At 34.1% G+C, this 20,503-nt stretch overlaps 1 protein-coding gene across 2 annotated transcripts in view; it reads right to left on the bottom strand.

Moving 5' to 3' along the window:
- Window positions 1–20,503, bottom strand: part of LNPK (lunapark, ER junction formation factor) — an 82,948-nt gene that overhangs the window by 56,876 nt on the left and 5,569 nt on the right. For both annotated transcript variants that reach the window (XM_067741470.1, XM_067741471.1), the window contains exons 2-5: window positions 20,241–20,330; window positions 18,572–18,613; window positions 17,607–17,794; window positions 4,000–4,058 (exon numbers count right to left, since the gene is read on the bottom strand). In XM_067741470.1, the coding sequence (XP_067597571.1) occupies window positions 4,000–4,058; window positions 17,607–17,794; window positions 18,572–18,613; window positions 20,241–20,267 (316 nt within the window). In that variant the 5' untranslated portion in view covers window positions 20,268–20,330. The remainder of the gene's footprint in view (window positions 1–3,999; window positions 4,059–17,606; window positions 17,795–18,571; window positions 18,614–20,240; window positions 20,331–20,503) is intronic.

Here is a 20,503-nt window from a genome sequence, read left to right as displayed (position 1 = left end):
GGAGCGGCTGGGCCCGTGAGCCATGGCCACTGAGCCTGCGTGTCCGGAGCCTGTGCTCCACAGCAGGAGAGGCCACAACAGTGAGAGGCCCGCACACCGCAAAAAAAAAAAAAAAAAAAGGTTCTAATTTTTCTAACATTGCTTTTCTGTGCATTGGGAGTATCATGATGAGTACTTAGCATGATAGTCTATGTATATTTGTATTCTTTTAGTACATTTATAATGGCATTGCATAATAAGCACAATGCTTTGTGTTTTGGTAATAAAATAGTCCACAATCCATTGCGCCTTAAAAGTGCAACATTCAGGGCTTCCCTGGTGGCACAGTGGTTGAGAGTCCGCCTGCCGATGCAGGGGACACGGCTTCGTGCCCCGGTCCGGGAAGATCCCACATGCCGCGGAGCGGCTGGGCCCGTGAGCCATGGCCGCTGAGCCTGCGCATCCGGAGCCTGTGCTCCGCAACGGGAGAGGACCGCGTACCGTTAAAAAAAAAAAAAAAAAAGTGCAACATTCAAAGTCCAATTTTCTCTTCTTGTTTTTACATAATGAGTGTACACTGGTAATAATAAATAAAATAGTCACAATACAGCAATATACATGGCACGTGAAATGCTGTCAAGTTATAACAGTGTCGCTGTGATTTGTTGTGCATCCTACAATAGGCTGAAATGTTGAGAGCACCATACAGTCTGTCACAACTACTCAATTCTGCCATTATTGAATGAAAGCAGCTACAGATAACATATAAATGAACGGACGTGGCTGTGTTCCAATAAAACAGAAATGTGAACTTCATTCAAATTTAACATGTCACGAAATATTACTCTTTGAATTTTTTCAATAATTTAAAAATGTAAAAACCATTGTTAGTTAGCTCATGAGATGTACAAGGTGGTGGGCAGGACTTAGCTCACAGGCTGTAGTTTGCCAATCCTTACTTGAATCTATACTAGGTCCAACTTGTAAAACAAAGGAAATACAACTAACAGAGAACAAAAAGCAAGACATGATCAGTAGCTTCAGACTTAAAAAAAAATATATATATATATATACACACACACACACATAAATATATATACATATGGTACCTAAACTTATGCTAAAAAGAAGTGTAAAACTGCAAGACAATCTCTTATGAAGTCTATTTTATCTACATGCAATACCTATGCAAATGAATTCGTACAATTTTTTAAATGAAAGGATCTGTAAAATAAAAATTTAAAGCAAAAAAACTCCTTTATATAATAAGCATGTCCTAATGTGCCTACTTGCAAGTCAAAATATTCATACATTTTCCTTAGAGAAGTGTTTCCAAGGGCTCTTTTAAAATAAATTTTCTTACATTTTTCACTATTTTGTTCGTTCCATGAGGTCCAAGATCATATTTGTTTTAAACTTCTTCCTGTCTTCCCGGCATCTACTATATTACTAAATATCACCGGAAACAATGCCATAAGCTTAATTTCTCTAATCTGATTAAAAGTATCAATATTTTTTAAAACCACAGCAAACATCATACTTAATGGTAAAAATTAAAAGCTTTTGCACCAAAATCAGGTGCTAGACAAAGATACCTGCTATTCCCACTTCAACTCAATATTATACTGGGTCCTAACCCATTAAACAAGGCAAGTAAAATTTTAAAGGCAAGAAAAATAAAAAATAACAGGAATTGGAAAAGAAAAATCAGTACCATCAGCCCACATGTATGTAACACTTTACAATTTTTATATGCTTTCACACATAATATTATCAGTTAAAACTCATAACAGTCTTGCCAAAACAAATATTTGTTTCTAGTTTATAAACTAGCAAACTGAGGTTCAGAGGACTTAACCTTATTTGTAGGACAAAAAGATGGCTAGTGTGGCTGGAGCAAAGGTGAAAAAAGGAGAGTGGAAAGAGATGAAGTTAGAGAAATAGACATAAGCCAGAAAGTTGGGGTTAAGGTCAGATTTTACTCTGGTTGCAATGGGAAGCCACTAGAAGAATTTAAGTAGGAGAGATACAAGATCTGATTTATACCTTAAAAATAGACTAGTTAGGAAACCACTGCAATAGTGCCAGCAACAGATGATGATGAGTTAGATGACCTGAATTAGAATTGTAGTAGTAGTAAAGAAAGTTATAAGTGGTCATATTCAAGATAATTTTGGAGGTAAAAATGAGAGAACTTTGAAGGGGAGGGAGAAATGCATTGTAAATTAAAGGGAATACGGAGTCAGGATGGGATTTTTCCCCCAGATGATTGTATTGAGAGGATTATATGCCAAATAGGGACAAGCCAATACAAATAGATAATGCAAAAGAGATGCAGGTAGGGATAACTATAAGAGCAAAGTTCATGAGATGGTCAGAGTATCTAGAATCCAGAGCATAAATGAAAGGCTTTGCCAGAGATGGGATCAAGGTCGGTCTTCCAAATTACCATGATGGATGACAGCATACTGAGTAACAGATGGGGCAAACTCTATGTTTTTGGTGGTGGAGATAGCGCTCACCTGTTTACATCTGTTTTCTTCATGAAGTGAGACTATCAGGTCAGAGTGGCCTGGTAGATTTTGTGAAGTTTTGTTTATTTGTGGCTTCTGAATTTTTATTTGGTTGGTTGGCTTTATTTTGGTTTGGTTTGGTTTTGGTTTTGGGGTTTTGGTATGGTGGTGGGTATTAGTGATTTGAGGAGAAATACAGTGTCAAATAATACTCTCAAAGAGAAAAAAGTAAATTTACTAGGGAACTATAATAGGGTTGTGTAGCAGTGTTGAGTGTACATTTGGTATTTGCAATCATAGATTTAAAGTGAGTCTAGTCAGCATGTTGTATGATTTTCCTCTAACAAATTTAGTTTTCCTGTTGCAGATATAGACTAAGCACATAAATGTTTTTAACCAGGATATGGTTTCTCCAGTCACAGATTAAGCATATAACTGTATTTAAACAAGGTATGGTTTGCCAGACAAGCAGAATGGGAAAGAGAGGCAAAGGAGTCAAGGGTGTCTAAAAGGGATGGTCATCGGTCTAGATCACAGAATCTTAACTAGGTCAAAGATAAGTTATACATGAGGAGGGCAGTTTGAAAGTCATGTATCTGTGTAAACCTTATTTGGATCCTGAGTCAAACAAACAAAATATTTTTTAAAGCAAATGACATTTGTAAGATAACTGGAAATTTATTATTTTTATATTTAATATTTTATAATTTTAAGAATTCTTTTTTAAGTATAATAATGTACATTGTTTACACATTTTTTAAGTACATTATGGAGAGATATATCTGGGATATACTTCAAAATAACAGAGATGGAGAAGTGGGTAGGGGTAAAAATGAAATAAGATTGACCAGGAGTTGATGATTGTTTAGGTTGTGTGATAGGTAATATGAGTGTTCATTATACTATTCAGTCTACTTTTGTATATGCTTGAAATATTCTATAATGAAAAGTTAAAACAAGAAAAAAAAATCACATGTAAAGTTCATTTAAAATGAAATTTGCATATCTTGGGTTAATTATAACTCATAGTTTTAAGACCTGAATGTCTTTAAAATCTGCACATACACAGAATACAGGAAAATTGTCATAATTTACATACATATTGTATTTACATACAATAAAAACAAAAGCCTAGGGGCTGTGAGCCTGAAGAGAATGATGCAATTAATAGAATAAATCAAAAGATGTTTAACTATATTTTACTCCATAATAACATGTTTTCTATAAAGATAATTTAATAAATATAATTTCTCTTCATTTAAAGAAATGAATTGTTTTATGTATTGTGTAAAAAAAAAATTCTAAATGGACAAGACAGAAATAACACAACTGAAAAACAGAACCAGTTTGATCATTCATAACCTTTCTTATACTTTAAACAGCTCTTCAATATTTACCACGTTGTCATTTCAATATACCATTTCACAACCTGTTATTCAATTACAAACTAATGTACCATAAGATGGGTTTTTTAATGTATTTATAAAAACTTCAAAATTAAACTTACTATTTCTTTCTGTTCTCTTGGAAAAGAAGAAAATAAGCACCGTTCTTATGCTCCAGATGCTATAGAACAAGCAAAATTCAAAAACAAAAACCATCATTAGGATACATGAATTAGAAGCCACATAAAATGAAAACAAACACACATTTCCAATTAGAGTTAGGGACATTGTATCCCTTTGTATTTTGAAAAGCAAAAAGCACTCCTTTCTTTCAAAATCCACCAGAAGTTTATCTGTGCTTTCAAAGGAGTTCTCAATCTAAAATCCATGGACCTCCTGAGGGTCCCTCCAAATTGTGAAATTGCCTTTGTGTGCATAAATGCATTTCTCTGGAGACACCATTACCCTCATCATTCTCAAAGGAGTCTATGAATCCTCCAAAAGATTAAGAACAAATTAAAAAATTCCTTCTTACTAGGTAAGCATCAACTCTAAAACTTTATTCCCATACGTTAGGGAAAAACATGTTTTACAAATCCAAACCATTATACAAATGTAAGTTGCTACTCCTTCCCTGTTATTTATTTATTTTTTTTGCGGTACGTGGGCCTCTCACTGTTGTGGCCTCTCCCGTTGCGGAGCACAGGCTCCGGACACGCAGGCTCAGCCGCCATGGCTCACAGGCCCAGCCGCTCCGCAGCATGTGGGTTCTTCCCGGACCGGGGCACGAACCTGTGTCCCCTGCATCGGCAGGCGGACTCTCAACCACTGCGCCACCAGGGAAGCCCTTTCCCTGTTATTTAATATTAGAGGGATCTTCTCTACTAAATAGGATAAGCTATCTGGAGAAAAAATAAAATCTTACCATCAAGTAAATAACTGATAAGTAACTTTAGCTAAACATCGCCTTTCAAAGATTTTATGAAGGTAATTCTTTAGGCCTTGCATTAGTAAGTCGTCAAATGATACTAAAAGAATTAAAAGAAAATCAAAGAAGGATCCTAATCACAAACTTGTCCAGGTCATCTCTTAAATTCAAGGTAAATAAAACAAAAATCCCTTCTCCATAGAGCATGGCCGAATAAGTATACAAACATTATCCATCATTTTATAAAAGAAATACATTGTATCTAAATGCAAATTCAGATAATAGGTATGAAAATTAGTTCTTCACTCTGAAATATATCATTGCCATTCTTAGGAATTAGCCTGCAAGGTCATCACCAGTGAACCCTGTCTCCTGGTATTCATAACTTTATGTAGTTCTCTCTCACCAGTGTTGGTCTGTGTGACCAATAGCATGTCACTTCAAGATTAGGTTATAAAAATATGCAGTTTCCATCTCAGGCCTCTTCTTCCGCTTGCTTTCTTTCTCTCTCTTGGATTACTCGCTCTGAGAGAAGCTGCTATGACATGAGGACATTCAGGGAACTCCATAGAAAAGCCCATTTGGTGAGGAACCGAGGTCTCTGGCAAACAGCCAGTGAGGAACTGATGCCTGCCAACAACTGCATGTGTGAGCTTAGAAGTAAATTCTCCAGCCTTAGGTAAGCCTTGAGATGACTACAGGCGCAGCCAATAGCTTAACTGCAATTTACATATGAAAAAAGACCCTGGGCCAGAAACATCAGCTAAGCTGCTCCCATATTCTGTCCCTGAAGAACTGTGAGAGAGAATAAACATTTGTTGTTTTCAGCTACTAAGCTCTGGGGCAACTTGTTATATAGTAATAGATAACTTGTACATGTTTTGGGGGTTGTTTGTTTGTTTATTTATTTATTTTTGGCTGCATTGGGTCTTCGTTGCTGCACACGGGCTTTCTCTAGTTGCGGTGAGTGGGGGCTACTCTTTGTTGTGGTGCGCGGGCTTCTCATTGCAGTGGCTCCTCTTGCTGTGGAGCACAGGCTCTAGGCACACGGGCTTCAGTAGTTGTGGTGCATGGACTCAGTAGTTGTGGCTCATGGGTTCTAGAGTGCAGGCTCAGTAGTTGTGGCGCACAGGCTTAGTTGCTCCTTGGCATGTGGGATCTTCCTGGACCAGGGCTCCAACCCATGTCCCCGGCATTGGCAGGCGGGTTCTTAACCATTGCACCACCAGTGAAGCCCCTACATGTTTTTACATGGTGATGATTTATTTTTATGATATGAAAATACCAAAATAACCAGTACCAGATTCCTACATGGTACTTGGACAACTATCTAAGCACTAAAAAAAAGACACTGGGTATTGTCCTTATCAAGGGAAGGGAGATGAGAAAAGAGGTTAAACATACAGCTCACAACCCTAAATGCTCCTTCAACAGTAGAAAAGTCCCATAATATTTCCCCATTGCAAGCCCCCTGAAACAGTGGCAAGCTGAGAGAGATGATTTAGGAAAAAAAGTATAGGGAAAGAAAACTGAGAACACAAGAGAAGGAGTTGCAGAGATAATGACTAAAATTCTGAAGAAAATCAGTAAATTTTCTTAAATGGTATATTTTTTTAAAGCATATATAATTTTCAAAGTGTAAAAAGTACGAGAATGGAAATATACTCCTTTACTTCACAATAAAACTCACTAACTTCCCTTTGTGGATAACAAATTCTTCTTTTGGTTTTTATCAGAACTACTGGTGGAGAAAATGAGCTATCAAATAATACACATTTCTAAGTGTCAAGCCTTGAAAAGGTAGAATATAATAGAGTTAGTTATTCCTTAAGGCTAAATTAAATGAAATTCTTTTACATAATTCTTCAAAATAAAATTTAGGAAAAGAATTAAAGTACTTCAGGAATATGTGTTCTACTTATCCCAACAAAGATGTTGCTCTCCCAATAATTAAATATAATTTATGAAAATACAGCAACATGTTTTGTGAAGATATTAAAGATATTACTATTGACTCCTACTTTGAGAATACTGGCATAATCTCCATTTCCCCCTTCTCTTCGTAGAAATCATCCAAACAGCAAGGAGACAAAAACAAAAACACAAATCCCTTTTCTGATAAAATTAAGATAAGCTAAAACTCAACCCTCAAAATATGTGGAAGTGTTCTCCAAAACAATGGAGATCATGCAGGGGCTCAAAAGAGTAAAAGCAGAGAAGGAAAACTGCTTATCTCACTAAAAGGTAGGAAGATAAACTTCTCAAAGTGTAAAGCCTAAAACTCATGTTTATTACAGTGAGAATAAGATACACATGCTACAGGCAGAAACTCCTAAGTTTGGTTCCAACAATGAAACAGAAAAGGCAGGGCTTAAAGAGAAATCACTCAGAAATGCCCTATTTACAAAGAATATTCTGTTTCTATGGCAGCAGGGGAGAAAAGTTTTGTACTATGAAAAATTTTATACACAGTTGCCTAACCCTGTTGGCTGGAGAAGGATAAAAGCTGAACAAACTAACATACTAAATCCTGGATCGTAAGGAAAATTCTAGATAGCCTAAATGTAGGAAGACTTGCCTCTATACTCTCACATAAACCTCTTACAAATAACTGGGACAAAGCAAAGTAAACATACCACATAGGTAGAGATTTTCTATTTAAGGTATAAAAACCAAAAGCAAAATAGAAAATTAGTTTCAAAACTTAGACCAACATCTTTCACCTCAATGAATGTAAATGAGCTAAACTCACTAGAGCAAAAGAAAAAGACTTTCAGACTGGATCATAAAATAAAAACCAACCCTATAATGTAAACTGACACCTAAAACTGTTTTTGAAGGTTGAAAATAAAACAATGGGCAAAAAATATAGTAGGCAAATACACACAAAATAAAGGTTGTGATCTTAATATGCCACAAGACTGAATTCAAGACTACACCCGCACCAAAAAAAGCTTTAAACTAGAAAAAGAAGGTCATTTTATAGTATTAGAAAGGATGCAGTTTCTTTCCAACAAATAGAGCTGGAGCAACTGCACATCCACAGGCAGAAGAAAGAAAGAAAGAGAGAGAGGGAGGGAGGGAGGGAGAGAGAGAGAGAGGGAGAGAGGGAGGGGGGGAGGGAGGAAGAAAGGAAGGAAGAAAGGAAGGAAGGAAGGAAGGAAGGATGGATCTCAATGTGAACCTCACATCTTACATAAAAAATTGGCTCAAAATGGCTTATGAACTTAAATGTAAAATGTTAGAAGGAAAAAAGCATAGCAAAAAACAAAGAAGAAAGTCTTCAGGACCTATAGATACAGAGAGGTTCTTAACAACAAAAGCACAATCCATAAAAGGAAAAATTTAAATAATAAATTTGGCTCTGTGAAAAACCCTTTATAAGGATGAAAACCCAAATTACAGACTGAAAAAAAATATCTGCAAACCATATATCCAGCAAAGAACTTGTATCTACAATATATAAAGAACTCTCAAAACTCAACAGTAAAAAGACTAATTATCCAATTAGAAAATTAGACAGCAGACCTGAACAGACATTTCAATGAAGAAAAGATACAGATGGAAAATAAGCACATGAAAAGATGTTCAGCATCACAGCCATCAGGAAAATGTAAATTAAAACCACAATGAGCTATCAATACACACCTATCAGAATGATCAAATCACAAAATAGTGATAATACCAAATGTTGCCAAGGATGCAGAGAAACAAGATCACTCAAACATCACTAGTGGAAATATAAAATGGTACCTCTACTCTGAAAAAAGGTTTAGCAGTTTCTTATAAAAGCAAACATGTACTTACAAGCGCCTCAGAAATTACACTCTTGGGCATATACCCCAGAGAAGTAAAAACTTACATTCAGACAAAAACCTGTACACAAATATTCATGGCAGTCTCATTTGTTAGAGTCAGAAACTGGAAACCATCCTAATGTCCTTTAACAGGTGTATGGGTAAACAAACTGTGCTACATTAATGCCATGAAATACTACTCAGCAATAAAAAGTAATTACTGTTACACTTAACATCTTGGATGTATCTCAAGAATATGCTGAGTTTAAAAAGCCAACTTCAAAAGGTTACATACTATGTGATCCCATTTTATAACATTCTTGAAATAAAATTATAGAGATGGAAAACAGATGGGGTGGAAGGGGTTAGGAATGGGGCATGTGGAAGAGGGTTGGTATGACTGCAAAGGGGTAGCAAAAAGGAACTCTGTGAACAATTCTGGATCTAAATTGTGGGGTACTTACATGAAGCTACACATATGATAAAACTGCATAGAAATATAAAACACATACACACAAATGAGTATATGTAAAACTAGTGAAATCTGAATATGCTCTATGAATTGAACCAGTGTCTATTTCCTGTTGTGATATTTAACTGTAGTCATGCAAGATGTTACCACTGGGGAAGGCTAGGTGAAGGGTACACAGGACCTGCTTGTACATCTGTTTTTTCCAATTTCCTGTGAATCTATAATTATTTCAAGATAAAAAGTATTTTTTAAAGGATGTGCCTACAATGAAGATATTACAAGAATATTTACTCATCAAATAGAAAAGCGTAACATTCATAAAGCAAAACTAAAGGAAATACAGGGAGAAGTAGAAATACACTATTATTAGGATACAGAAGACCTATATAACACAGTAAGGTAGTTTACAATGATAATATTAAACTCTGAAAAAAAAAATATATATATATATATCTTCAAGTGTTCATGAAACACAGCAACTGATCAAATAGCATGCCACCAAAACAGGTCTCAATAAAACCAAAGAAGTAGAAATATTATTAAACAACATTCTCTGAAAGCAATATAATAAAACTAGAAATAGTAACTAAGCCAAAAAAACAAACATACAAACACACATTGCCACCTGGAAATAACTCTTAGATTATAAAAACTTAAAAAAAAACTTTTAAAAAATGTAATGAAGTTTTAAAAATAACCAAAGTAAATACATATCACTACCTATCAAGACTTGTGGGATAAAACTAAAGCAGTCAGAAAAATACCATGGCCTCAAATACATGTGTGGTGTATTGTGTTACGAAATAAGAATGAAAATAAATACATTAAAGCATCCATTTTGAGTTACAAGAATAAAGTAAGCCTATGGAAAAAAAAAAGAAGTAATAAAAAGAAGTAATTTTTTAAGCTGGTTCTTTGGAAGAAACAGCTAATAAAAACAATCAGAAAAGAATTACAAATATACAAAATAAGAAATAATAAGGAAGCAATAATCATAGCTACAAAGAAAATTTTAAAAATCAATGAGACAATGATTACTGCTATTACAACACTATGCAAATACACTTTAAAACTGTAGAATGGTTAACAAAACTAACCTTGGAAGAGAGAGAAAGCCTAAAAAATGAACTGCTATTGAATTTTAGAAGTTGTTAAGAGCTACCCTCTATAAAAAACACCAAGCCCAAAAGATTTCAAATGGAATACTACTAAACCTGTAAAGGACAGATAATGCTAGTACTATTTAAACTGTTCCAGAGCATTAAAAAAGAAAGGAAAGCTTCCTGATGTTCTTATAAAATGACTACAACTAAGAAAGTAGAAATTTTCCTAGAATTCAAGATTTCAACATTTGATTTCAATATTTAATATAATCTATCATTATCAAGAGATGTAAGATGAAAAATCACATGGCTATCTCCATAGATGATGAAACAGCATTTAACAAAATTCAAAATTCTTGATTTAAAAAAAAAAAACTAAATAAAATATAAATAGCTAGAAGATTCCTCAACATAAAATATATCTGTCTCAAAAAAAATATATATATATATATCTGTCTCAATCCAAAAGTCAGGATAATGCCCAATGGGGAAACATTAGAAGCATTCCCAAGGAACAAGTTAAGGATGTTGACTATTTTCTCTGTAACTTAACATTGTCCTGAAAGTATTAGCCAATACAATTACCAAAGAGGGAAAAAAAATCTGAAAGGAGTCAAAAAATCTGAAAGGAGGTGGTAAAATTATTGCTATTTACAAATAATATGATTGCATACTTAGAAACTCTCAAAGAATCAACTAAAAAACTTACTAGAAACAATAAAACAATTATTATAGTTGAATACAAAATTAGTATAGAAAATCGATAAGTTCATATATACTATCAGTTCTAAGACATACTAAATACCCTAACTCACATTCATGTAATCATTCCTGTTGTTCTTTTCTGAATGAAACTGATGCCATGTGAAATGTAAGTACAGCATGAATTTCTGTTAAATATTATCCAGTGACTTGCACTATAAAATTATAAAGGTGTTCTAACAGGAATAACTGGAGCCTCAATAAAACAGAATCATACTTTAGATTCAGTAAACATTTTAAATCCTTAATACTAAGTGTTTTTACTGTACTAAAGTTAAAAATGCTAAAAGTTAAAATGTAGCAGAAGACCTAAAACTCAATCAATATAATAAAACCTTCCTCACTTTTACTAAAGGATTAACATTCCATAAACCTCTGATGATTTTTCACCAACCTTCATATAAAAAGGAATTTTTACTTATTTCGTCCTTTCTGCCAAATTTAAGTGCTTTCTTTCCAACAACTATACAAGCCCAATCCAATTTATTGAAATGTTTTTAAGATGAGACTTAACAATATATAAAGCTAAAAATGAAAAGATTACAGGTCTCAATATTTATAACTATGTTGACAATTTTGTCAGTTTATTTAACCATCAAAGGCTTTAGGGAGAATTACCTTCACATTTAGACAAGTAACAATGATTTATTTTGGTATAAGGAACAAGCTTTATGTATTTATTTTTATTATTTGGGTGGAGGAGAGATATAACTCAATACTGTTTTCCCCCAATGATTTGAAATGCTATCTTTATCATACATAAAAACCATATATAATAAAAATTCCTTTTGGGATTTATTTCTGTATTCTTGTATCTCTTCCTTTGGTCTGTGTCTCTATTTAGACACTATCAAACTTTTAATTAATGAAGTTTTACAATGCATTTGATGCCTGGTAGACCTCTGCTTCTCATTCTGCTCCTTTTTTAGACTTTTCAAGACTATTCTTATGTGCTTATTTTTCCATTAAAAATTATGGAATAAGTGTGCCAAGATTTTTAAAGTATTGTTAGTATTTTTATTGTGATCACACATTTTTAGATTAATTTAGGGAGAACTCATCTCAGAATAGGATTTGTCTTCCCATCCAAGAATAGGATTTGTCTCTTAATTATGTCTCAGTACATAATTTTTTAAGTACAGAATTATATCAAGTGAATATCTATATTTTAATATGAATATTATAAAAGGGATGCTTGCAAAATGATTTTCTTACCTACAAAAACTAAGAGTAAATATTCCCCTTGAGTAAATATCAAGAGATGTTCAGATATCTTCTCCTTTAAGAGCCAACTATAGTTGATGGGAGATACTTTGTATTTATTAGAGTGCCATGAAACAAACTTTTAACTTTCCTGAAAAGGCTACAAATTATGTCTGTTAGCTGCCTAGCTGGATTGAGGAAATATATACCACAAACTGGTTGGGAGGAGGGGAAGTGGGAAGGAGGCATTCCCTGACAGTCCAGTGGTTAAGACTCTGCCTTCCAATGAAGGGGGCCCAGGTTCAATCCCTGGTTGGGAACTAAGATCCCACATGCTGCATAGTGCAGAAAAAAAAAAAAAAATTGTATAAAGTCAAAGCTCTAACCTCAAACGGCTTTCAATTCAAGTAGAAAAGCAAGAAAACAAAAAACAGGAGGAAGGAAACAGGAGACAAAACCACCTTCCTCAGTTCCTTTGCTTAAATTTTTTCCCCTCAAATCTCATTTTAAGAGGAAAACACACATACACACGGAAAGAAAATATGGCCAAACCCTCTGGGAAGGTTAACATTTTATGCTAATTGGTCTCTGAAATGACCTTATAGAGAATGGAATTTCTAGAAAGTTATTATTTGTAAGAATAAGGTATCCAGGAATAAAAGTTTGTAAGATTGCTTGCAGAGTCAGTTAAGGGTAGAGACAAAGTCTATGGTTGTTCCTTCTTAGAAAATGAGCCAACTCCCAAGATAATGCCTATCTGCCAGCATAATGCAGAAATACAAAAATTTAATGTAAACCAAACCTTCCCTCACTATGGAGCACAATCTTAATAATTCCTATGAAATCAGTTCACCATAATTTCAGTTTCAGTAACAGCTGAAAAGATCAGAGAGATATAAATATATTATCAAATCTGAAAAGCAGAAAACCAATAGACTGGAATCTCACCAAGTTCCTCCCTATTACATCCTAAAAAGAAGACAAAATAAAATCTCAAATCTTCTCAGGTATTGATATTCTACCAAAAAAGATAATTTGGGAATAGTTATGATTAGGCAATATATGCTCAGTCCTGAATCCATGACCTCTCTGCCAGTAAAAGCATTTGGGAAACTGGGAATGCAGAGACAACAGTCGCTTTTTGTCATTGTCAGGTAGATTTCTAAACTTTATAATTAATGTAGACAGTGATGAGTAAAGCAATACCTTTTCTTGCTCCTTCTGCCTCCATTTCTTTAAGCAAACCCTGGTCTAGACATCAAAACTTTGTTTCCAAAGAAAAAAAGTCCAGCGGTAAGCTTGAGCGAGAGCTCACATTACACACAAAAGGCAATGTCCTGTGGTAAGTCTTCTTTCTGTTCACCACAACATCCACTCTCATGTTGTTGTATTCTATTTCATGCTTTTTTGATTGTCATCAATCAGAAGGACAATTCTATTCTTTGTTGGATAACTGGTCTATGCTTCCAAAAGTGAACAACAGCTCACTGAAATAGAAACTGCAGCAGTTGAGAACCAGGTCACAGATGTGAATGAGACAAAGTGAGAAATGGCTCTGAAGCTTAACAAGCCAAGAAATACTAGATGCAGATGATGCAGAACAGGCAGAAGGACACAGTAAGGATAACAAAGCTTCACACTCAAAAGAGTGGAAAGATCAAACTGAAGAAATAAAAAACATTTTTAAAGAAACTAAGTTTTTTTACTTTTTTTTTTTTTTTTTTTGCGGTACACGGGCCTCTCACTGCTGTGGCCTCTCCCGTTGCGGAGCACAGGCTCCGGACGCGCAGGCTCAGCGGCCATGGCTCACGGGCTCAGCCGCTCCGCGGCATGTGGGATCTTCCCGGACCAGGGCACGAACCCGTGTACCCTGCGTCGGCAGGCGAACTCTCAACCACTGCGCCACCAGGGAAGCCCCAGTTTTTTATACTTTTAAAAACAATTAGTATATGATTTATGTGCAAAAAAACAAACGAAAAAATCTTCTGAGTCACAATAGCCAATCACAATCTGTGCTTAGGCATTAGAATTAGCACAGAGAGTTCCCTGTCAGGTATTCTTTTACAACTAGATTAAAATCTTCTATAATCAGAAAATCAATTTTTATATGGAAATGGATGTCAAATGGAGTTTTTTTAAGTATTTAAAGACATTTAAATCAACTAAACATCTCACACTTATTCCCTTTCTAAATTTTTCTCCCTTCTTTTCATAAAAAAAAAATAGAAGGTTAACAAGGGAAAGGGGCTCTGCATTATGAAATCTGAGACTACACCTGGGATAAGAAGCATTCCAAAAGATTTCAAAAGAGAAGAAACATTTTTTAAATGGCAGAGACAATTATTTTGTAATATGCATGTACTTGATTTTTGGCTCTTTACCTACATACAAAGTTAAAATTGTATCAGCACCAGGAGTTCCTAAAGACTAAACCAAAAATGTTTACTATAGTAGTCCCAATGAAAAAGATCCTACCCCACCCACCAATGTCAAACCAAAAAACCTAAGCATCACCCTGATTCCTCCTTTTCCCTTACCTTCCATTTCCTCCCATCAAGTTGTCTCAGTTTTACTTCCAAAATATTTCCAAATCATCTGTTCATCTCTTCTGCCACTGGGCAGTCCAATCCGTCTTCATTTTTTATTAAACTTCTACAACAGCCTCCTAGCTGATCTCCCGGTTTCTATTCTTGTCCTCCTCTTACTCCATCTCCATAAAACATCACACATGATCTTCTTAGATCTCATCATGCCATTCTTCTACTAAAACCTTTACACTCTTTCCATTTCACCCAAAATAAAATTCAGACTCCTCTCTGTGACCCTCCATGACGTAGATTGTTCAAGCTCACCTTGCATCACTCTTCCTCTCCATCACACACTCCAGATATACCTATGTTTTTGACCCTCGCATAAGTCACTCTCTCTCCTACTTCACAGACTTTGCATTTTCCGTTCTTTCTTCTTGGAATTTTTTTTTTTTAATTTGAAGAACACACTGATGGAAAAAATTCTAACAATACCAAAAAAAAGCATGTGGAAAGAAACGACTACTTAAAATTCCAACACCTGAGAAAATTACCATTATTATTTTGAGGATAATCCTTTCCTATATCTCTCTATGGATATATGTGCTATTACACACTGTATATATAAATACTCTTCCATATATTCCAACTCTTTCCATACTGGTTCTTTCTCATACTTTAGTTCTCAATTCAAATACGTCCTCAAAATAGGCCTTCCAGGACCATCCTAAAGCATCCTATTCTTCTCTATCACATCACCTGTTTATTTTCTTCATTGCACTTATCTCTCTCTAAATTAACTATGTTTGTTTACTTGTCTCGTTTTTTGTCTGTCCAATCCCAACTGAATATAAGCTCCCTACTTTCTCAATCACAACAGGCTAGCCCAAAACCTAACACATTGCAGGTGCCAAATATTTACTGAATGAACAGATGATGGCTTTGACTAATATTTATAAGCTGCCAAATCCTAAATTTATATCTCCCATTCAAATTTCTCTCCTGAGCTTCATAGTCATACTTAACCATCCCACTTGGCAGCTCTATCTGGATAGACCATAGGTATTTTGGTCTCACTGGGTCAACTACCTGCTCCTCCTCATGTTGTTCCCTATTTAGATGAATGATGCTACCATCAACCAAATTTCCCAAGCCATGAACCTTGAATTTTATCCTTGACGCAATTCTTTCTCTTCACCCCACATTTAACCAATCACCAAGAGCCTCTCCATATTACCTCAATTCTACCTCTTAAATCTCTTCAACCCATCCACTTCATTCAGCCCATCTGTTTCTCTTCAATGCTGCTACCACCACTCAAGTGCAAATCACCATCAATCGTTTCTCCCCTAGACAACTACAATAACCTTCTAACTTGCTGCTCCGGATCCATTCTTACTCCCCTCTAATTTACTCTCCATGCTGTAGCCTCAGTGGTATCTTCAAGATAATGATATGATCATGTCATACTCCTTAAAAATCTTCAGTGGCTTCCCACTATTCTTAGATTAAAACCTAAAATCCTTATCATGGACTATAAGGCCCACAAGAAATATCCTTTGTCTAACTATCCAGACTTTTCTCCATAATCCAGTCTTTGGCCTTCTTTCAATTCTTTAAACCTACCATGCTCTATCCTCCTTCAGAGTCTTCAAATATGCTCTTCCTTCTGCCTAAAACACTACCTACCATGTCACACCACCCTTGCTACATATAACTCATCCTTCAGGTCTCAAACTCAAAAACCACTTCCTCAGGAAGACTGTGGTAGGCAGAATTCTAAAGATATCCCCCTCTCTCTCCCCAGGATTTCCATTCTCTGGTTATATTATCAAACAGTAATCTAGGTACTACTATGAAGGGACTTTACAGATATAATTACTACTCAGTTGATTTTAAGATAGGCAGATTAACCTAGATTATCCTGGTGGGTCTAATACCATCAGTTAAGCCCTTAAAAACAGAGGTTTCTCTCAACCAAGGGCAAAATAGGAAATCAGAGAGATACAGCAGAAGTCAGCCAACACCCTGTTTGAGCCTGGAAGCAGATTCTCCACCCTCAGAGACTCCAGGCCAACTAATAACTATGATTTAAGCCTGCAAGACCCTAAGCAAAAAACCCAGTCAAACTACCTGGACTTCTGACCTACACACCTGTGATACAATAAATGGGTGTTAAGTCACTAAATTTGTGGCAACAGCAGTAAAGAATACAAAGGCCCTTCCCTGACTCCCATGTCCACTCCAGACTGTGTTAAGGACCCATTATAATATTCATTATACTTATTACTTAATTTAATGTATGCAGTCTAAGATCTACAGTCAAAGGTTCTGTATTTTTGTGTACCAAACACCATTATAATCCAACATGCACACAATTGGTACCTATAAATGTTTGTTGATTGAATGAACAAATTTTTCATTCAACTTTCTCTCAAAATTCGCAATCATTCTAATCTCAATTCACACCTCCCGTAAAGTGCTGTATTACAAAATATTTCTGTAGTAAGGGTCAATTGCTTTATAGCAGTTACTAAAAAGAGGGGAAGGGTGGGATGAATGGAATACATTCAACATGGGGCAGATGTTCTTTTTGTTTTACAAGTCCTTCCTCACTTGCCACTACCCACAATCTGAAATGCCTACTCCATGCCCAATACTCCTAGGGAGCATGAACATGTGTTAGAGAATCACAAAAGATTACCGTACAGAGCCATTATTACTAATGTCACTGGGTCATATTCTTCAAGTATGTTGGATTATAAATAAAGGTTTAAAACAATTGTTCTACTTTTTAAAGAAACAGTTTTCAAACTGCAAAAAATGCAAATGTATTCACTCTGCAACATTATTATTTCATAATAAAAAGAAACTGACTATATTAAAACTATCTAGTCAGGAAGAGGAAAAGTCAACAAAAAGAACATTTTACTTACATTAATGGGAAAGCAAAAAATGGGAGTGTCATGGCAAGTCTTGCTGTAAATTCATCGGGAAGGTACCATAAGTATACAATTAAACATGTAAACAGATAGAGAATTGAAGAGTAGAGAATTAATCTTCCAACCCATAATTTTTGTAATCTCTGATTTTTTTCCCTAAATTCTTCCAATGCTTGAATTTCCTGTGAAGAGAAAGTTATTATGTATTATTAAATCAAATTCATAAAGAAATTAAAATGGTAAAAAAATTTTTACGAGAGGTTATAAAGAACTCTTAAAAATTCAATGAAATATAATACTTTAATATTTTAAACAGAACATAATATGAAAAAGAAAATTAAAAATGAAGTTAAAACATATGAAAAATGTCTATTATGATTTGACAAATCTTTTTTAAATTAAAAATTAAGATATTTAAAAATAATGTTTGATAACCTATCAAATTAGCAAAGATCAGAGGTATAAAATTGGCATCAATAGTCTTTGTTAAATCAAACAAGTAATAATTCTCCCTGTATAAGCCCTAAAAAAAAAACTCTGACTATAAAAAGAATTAATAAAAATTGAAACAGTGACCCATACTAGATTCTTTCAATCCATTCATCACTCTCAATATTCTCAAAGAATAACCATTTTTTTATGATAGAAAGTATAAAAAGCTGTGAAGTTTGCAAACTGATACAAATAGTTGCAGACTATTTTATGATCTACTTTGTCCTATCTGTAACATTGATTTACACCATGCTGTAGATCAAATTTCATTCTAACATTCACTATTACCTGACACAGACTTCTTAGGTCACTGATAGACTTTGGATTTTAACATTGAAGTTCTCAGGCTTACTCTATATCACCTCTAAATTCCCATACCAGATCTAGTCTCCAAAGTAATATGTACTAAAATAATATTTATGTAACACCTAAAATGAATTAAAACACCCCAGAGCCAAAGAACATACCTTATCTATATTTTCCAGAACCTCTACAGTTGAAGGTTTTGTCTGTTATAGAAACAGAAATAAGAGACAGCATTAAAACCTGTTATCGCTAACTTAGAAACACTTTGACTTATATAATCATACAAGAACATTTTAATCCAAAATTAAGTTTTTTCAATGTTATTAAGCAATATGTATTCCTGTCTTTTTACAAATGAGATTTAGACTTAAATAAAAATTATAACTATAAACAAAATTACACAAGACTAAAGAAATAAGATGTACCTACTTAACTTAAATTTTTAGTCCTAGAAGTACTTTCAACTCTGATAGCTCAATTTTTACCATCCTTAACCAACCCCAATAAAACATACTTTTACTAAGAGAAAATTTGTTTAAATTTTCCTCCAAGAAAAATTTTCTTAGATATGATTATTCAAAAGAATTCTATTAAGTTATTATAAATTATTAATTCTATAATAATTCTATTAAATTATTATAATTATAAATTCTATTTAAAAATTCAAGACTAAATATGGTCTGATTTACTATTGCTAAAAGTTCACTTAGGACTCTGGAGGTCGAAAATCAATAGGCTACCTTCATTCTGAATTCCTAAAGTACTTTTCTGAATATCAGATTTTTAAAGGGCATCTAAGAATACTTCACTATTGCAGAGCTTGTTTGTCAAAGATATTTTTTATATCACCTAGAATAAAACCCAGCCAAAACGCCTCATACAACATTTGAAAAAAGTAATTACCAATTATATACTCAACCATCTAAGAGGGTAATGATTATCAATTCATTGTAGGGCCAACAGGAGTTGTTAATATTAGGTTGAACCATATGCAATTGCTGTTTATGTAGTCAAAACTGGCAGTTTCATATGGTTCAACCTAACAAGAAAGACAAAGGAAGAATAGATAAATTTGATTCTCAGGCATAACTTTAATAAGGTTTTAAAGGGGGGTGGAGGGTGTCAATGTAATGCCAATCCAAAACAAAGCATCTCCAGCAATAGGTCAAAAACTAAATTGTGTACCAAGTATTGCTAGACTCCATTGTTATGGTAAAAAGGAGTCAAAAAATAAGCAAAGTAGTTGTCCTAGACTACATTACCTCCTCTTATATTAGAGAAGAGCATTGACCAGAATATTTTATATTTTACAGCTCTAAATTTGAGATACTTCCTCTAAAGACTTAGCCAATAAAATCAAACTATATTTTTAATTTTGTTTAACCTATTAATTCCTAAAAGTATACCTAGTGTGACTTTAGTAAATATTTGTGACAAGCTTTAAGCAAAAAGATATAGCCTATAAAAACATATTGTATAGAATACTTAATTTCAACTATCTTTCAAGTAAGACTGAAATTTAGGCAGTATGAAAACAAGAAAAGATAACCATTTGTACACAAATGTATAAACAGAGAAATAAAAATAATTCATAGGTCAACGTGAAATAATTCTGTTAAACAGAGACATCAGACACCTATATAGCAAGTAGAACCATTAAAGTCCAAATAAAAAAATAACTCATAAGAGAAGAAAGAAAAAAATTAAATAGAGTTAGGGATAATATTAAACCACTACTCAAGTCTACACCACAAAGGAGACCCTTACAAATAGCTTTATGTGACACTTTTATATTAGACTAAGAACTGGCTGTAAAGAAAAGTAACTTACCCTCCATCGAGAAAATAATCCACCCATTTTTTTATTTGTAGAAACTGGGCACAATGATAAATATCATCAGTTGTCCAAAGGAATTCACAGCTAGAAATAAAGCAATTATTTTTAAAATTTAAGTTAAATATACAGCATATTCACTATAAAATTTAGATGTTGCAATACTACCCAAAAATACTATAAAATATTAATTTATTTGTACTCCACTTATGTGGAATTTTAATTCAAACAGTCTTGCAGACAGCTCACCTTTTAAAAAT

The sequence above is a fragment of the Pseudorca crassidens genome, chromosome 6 (assembly GCF_039906515.1).
Source record: "Pseudorca crassidens isolate mPseCra1 chromosome 6, mPseCra1.hap1, whole genome shotgun sequence".
Lineage (NCBI taxonomy): Eukaryota > Metazoa > Chordata > Mammalia > Artiodactyla > Delphinidae > Pseudorca > Pseudorca crassidens.
This window is presented reverse-complemented; position numbering and strand designations above follow the sequence as displayed.